The 4,070-nt window shown below is 41.2% G+C and overlaps 1 protein-coding gene across 1 annotated transcript; it reads right to left on the bottom strand.

Annotated features, from left to right (window-relative positions):
• Positions 1–704: 704 nt before the first annotated feature.
• SNRPD3 (small nuclear ribonucleoprotein D3 polypeptide) lies at positions 705–3,688 on the bottom strand. The gene is made up of 3 exons (XM_008632092.2): positions 3,516–3,688; positions 2,718–2,910; positions 705–1,878 (listed from the first exon to the last, which is right to left on the bottom strand). The coding sequence occupies exons 1-3, from the start codon at positions 3,639–3,641 to the stop codon at positions 1,817–1,819; spliced, it is 381 nt and encodes a 126-aa protein (XP_008630314.1). The 5' UTR covers positions 3,642–3,688; the 3' UTR covers positions 705–1,816.
• Positions 3,689–4,070: the final 382 nt, after the last annotated feature.

Below are 4,070 nucleotides of genomic sequence, written 5' to 3'. Positions count from 1 at the left end.
AGCCATCTAGTGAATGAGATCTCATCTGTGAGAAGGAAATTTTAATTTATCACACTGTAAGCATACACGCATCACAGGAAGGCTCTGCAAAGCAGCCTGTAACAAACTAGCATTCCAGTTGCTCCAGTCAGAAATTGCTAAATGGTATGTTTGTCTTGGCTGGGACTTAAATTCCTACCAGCGTGAAACTTCAACATTTTTAACACTTAAATTCATGGTATCTTTGTGAACAGTTCATCCGAGACTCAGCCTCAACCTGAAGCCATAATGCAAAGGTTTTTGTTTATGCAAAATCCAGTATCCTCTTCAAAGCTGATAGGCATTAGAGATGTTACTTCAAACTTCCTTAAAGCAGATACAGTTTGTTCCATCAAACCTCCTGAGGGTTACTGTTTCTCTCGTGGCTGTTCCCTGCCCTCAGTGCTGCTGAACACCACATCCACTGCTGAGAGAACAGCAGCTCGGCATTGCTCAAGATTGAACAGGGACTTTAAAACAGGTGAACCATCACCACTAGTGGAAACAGTCCCTGTTTGTGAGGACTGCCGTCTTTTGGACACGTTCCTCAGGAGCGGTGTAAGACGACACTACAACGCTTCTATAGTTAAGCTCAAGTACCCCTTAAACACATTTTAAGGAGGTTTCCACTGCAAATATTTAGGATCACTACCACCCAGAAGAACATGCAGCAGGGTTTTCCCTAGTGATGTGAGACCAAATACAGCTTTATTTACACACAATTCAACAAGTTAATACATGAGTTCAACTTTCCTGTCTGCACACAAGGGAGAGTCTTCACAGCATCCGAGCAGAAAAGCAAGACCAGCCCTTTTGTGTGTGTACAGACTGGTAATTGACTGCACACAAGTATGTGATTAGGTACAGAAGGGTTACATTTAAACATTTCAACCATTTAAGTCACTAAAAACAACCATGCTACACTTTAAGCAAAGTAAACTGAAGTTACAACTACATTTGGCTTCCTGCAGATCAGCTGATCTATACACAACTGTGTATAGGTAATAAGATCAAAAGCTGAAGTTGATCGTGAGTTTTGTTCAAAACATTAGCACTTGTATTGAGCTGTGTTTAATGGATAACTATTTATAAGACTTTCCTCATACACCTGCACCACCTTTCAAATCTACAAAACGTTTCAAATTCATCCCGGAAAATGCCTATTTTATGTTGTCATCTTTTCCCAGACACGGGGAAAAACTGCTAAGAAAGTCAGAATAGATTTTTTCACTGCAAATGTAGATCTGGGCTATCAAAGTTGTGTGCTCCTAATTAAAATTTCTCCCCATATCTGAAGAGAAAAAAAAGAAATGCAAGAATACAAGTTCAATAGACAGATCTGAAGATGGACCTCTATCTATTGTAGGTCCATATAAAGCAAAAGAACACAGTGCTCTGCTTCTCAGGAAGCTCCCTCTGTTTTGCTGTATTTTCCATAAATGCAGCTGCTAATAAGACTTTATAATGTATGACTTAAAATTATTCATTAAGAATGCCTTCTAACTCTTTAGAGAATAAATGACAGCAGGATTAAACAAGAAAAAGGAAACATAATGATCTTTAAAAACCAACGCATCACACAAAGCGGTCAATCCTAGATATAACAAAATCCACTACTTTCCAGACAAAGCTGGCTTGAGTTTGAAATCAACCTACAGTGTATTTGCCCAAGAATTGTCCTGTCAGGTAAAAGCACACAAGTTTTTGTCAGAAACATTTATTAAACAAAACTGATACCAACGCACACATAGTCAAGTTAACACCCCTATTAAAAAAAGCAATTCAGCCAAGACCAAAATTATCTTCGCTTCTGGAAGATGTTGCCACGGCCCATACCACGGCCTCTTCCTCTTGCAGCCACTGAAGAAAGAAAACATCAGGAATTACATGAATTTGACATACCTGCATATTTATCTCAACAACTGACAAGCAAAACATCAACAACACTCAAGGTCTCTTGCTCAGAAGCAAGGAAATGCTCAGAAAGTGATGTGAGAGCAAGAAGCTTTCTGTGAGAAGAACCAGAACCTAATGGTCCCACAGACTGTCTCCTCAGAACAACTGCAGTACATGTTCATACATCTCATGTTCCTTCTGACACACAAATCTGTGTCACCCAAGAGATTTGAAACCCACACTCTTGCAAGGTTTTGCAACACTACTCAGTAAGTTGCTCCCCCACTTAAACGTTACTGCACACTGAAGTTAATCAGGGGCTTTGTGGCACATCATTGTTACTCAGCTAACTAATAACTAGACTGAGCCCCTGAGAAAGGCACAAATGAGAGAGAACTACAGAAAAGCTAATAATTACAGCTTTCCAGTAGCTTAAGTACCATCTTTATAAATAAAGTTGTTTTCCTACAAAAGCTTAACAAGAACACCTGAATCCTTCCCTAAGTACTCCAAACAGCGGAGTGGCCACAATTGCTGGAAAACAGAACTCTTAAGTTTAAAAGAAAGGCTCTATTTAACAAGACTACTCACTACCTCTAAATTATTGTAGCATCAATATTACACATTCAGGTAATTGGGACAATCTGAGTCTTGACTCCCACCGTAAGATGAAACATACAGAAAAACACTGTATGAACCAGTAATCTTTTCACTTCTTACTGCTTAATCTCCTCAGTGACAGAGATGAGTTTTCCAGTTCTACAGAAAAATAGGGGGAGGGACCATGAACAAATTGTACATACCTTGAGCTTTGAGAATAGCTGCTTTCCCTCGCCCAGCTCCAGAACCCTGGTTTTTATTCTTCATGCTCTTTAGCATAGGAGCATTCTTCAACATATCTGGTAAGATGAGAAACCGTATCTTGCTGCCCCTGATGTACACCTGCTCAAGCTGTGCGACCCGTCCATCTCTGTATGTCACTGTTATGTTGGACATCTGGAAGGTAAAAATCAGTCAGTGCTTAGAAAGGCCTCAGCTGTCACACAGGGCATCACAACCATTTAAACATACTCCATGCCTGCTGCCCAAGACTTTTGCTTTCTCCCCAGTTTACACATTAGCTTTATCAGCGTCATCATTTTTGTTTTCTCATATGCAGATAGTTTTAATAAGGCTCTTCAAGTACTGTTAGGAGAGCATTCTGATTTCAACAATCACTTGCCTGAAGTCAAAATTAGGCCCTCTTGAAATGACTAAAGTAACGTGCATTAAATAAACTTCCATTTCTTAAATCAAGGTTTTTTTATTCTTTATACTTAATGGCCTTAAATAAAGAACTCCATAAAAACACTGTTCACAGGACAGAATCTTAAAATCCCTAATCTTACTGACAGGGATGCCGAATCCTACTCTGAAACTGGAAATAAGCTCTGGCCTCTTTGGAGCACTCTGTAATGATGAATACACTTCACCATGGTAAGAAGCAGCAGCACAGTTTTCTTTATCCCAGGACTAAAAGCAACAGTCTTTTAATCAAATTTTCAGCCTTCCCAGGCCCAGATCAGCTAACTTTCCCTCCATCCTTGTGAAGCAAAAGATACCTGACAATTCATGTTGTCTTCAGCTTCGATTAGTTTGCCTCGATAAACTTCTCCTGTATTGGTCTCACACGTCACAATGTGGCCCTCTGCCTCATGCAGGACCTTGATTGGCACTCCAATCGACATGGCTGCAGTGCTGTGGCTCTACACCTGAGGCAAAAGGAAAACAAAAGCTGTTATTACAAAGAAAGATGTAGAATAAGCTCCACCTACGCAATCCATCATCTTCCCCGTTAGTGTAAAGCACCAATTTTCTCACATTTAAACACAACATAACGCTCTGACTATGCATCAATAACACTTCTCCAGAGACGTACCCATGTAAAGACTAAATATCAATAGCCAGTCATTTCCAGGTCTCTTCTAGGAAATTCACTTTTAAGTACCACATAACGAACCACTCGCATCTCCGTGGGAAGAGCCCCAGGTACACCCCATAGCGGTATGGCCCCTGCGAGCCCAGCAGGCAGCACGGCCGCGCTCGGGGGCCGCAGCGCCAAGCACCGGGCCCTGCCGTGAGGGAGCCGGGGTCACCCCAGCCCTCCCGCACACCGC

Source organism: Corvus brachyrhynchos, unplaced genomic scaffold (assembly GCF_000691975.1).
Source record: "Corvus brachyrhynchos isolate BGI_N302 unplaced genomic scaffold, ASM69197v1 scaffold864, whole genome shotgun sequence".
Classification (NCBI taxonomy): domain Eukaryota; kingdom Metazoa; phylum Chordata; class Aves; order Passeriformes; family Corvidae; genus Corvus; species Corvus brachyrhynchos.
Note: the sequence above shows the minus strand (reverse complement) of the source record. Positions and strands in the feature narration are given on the sequence as shown.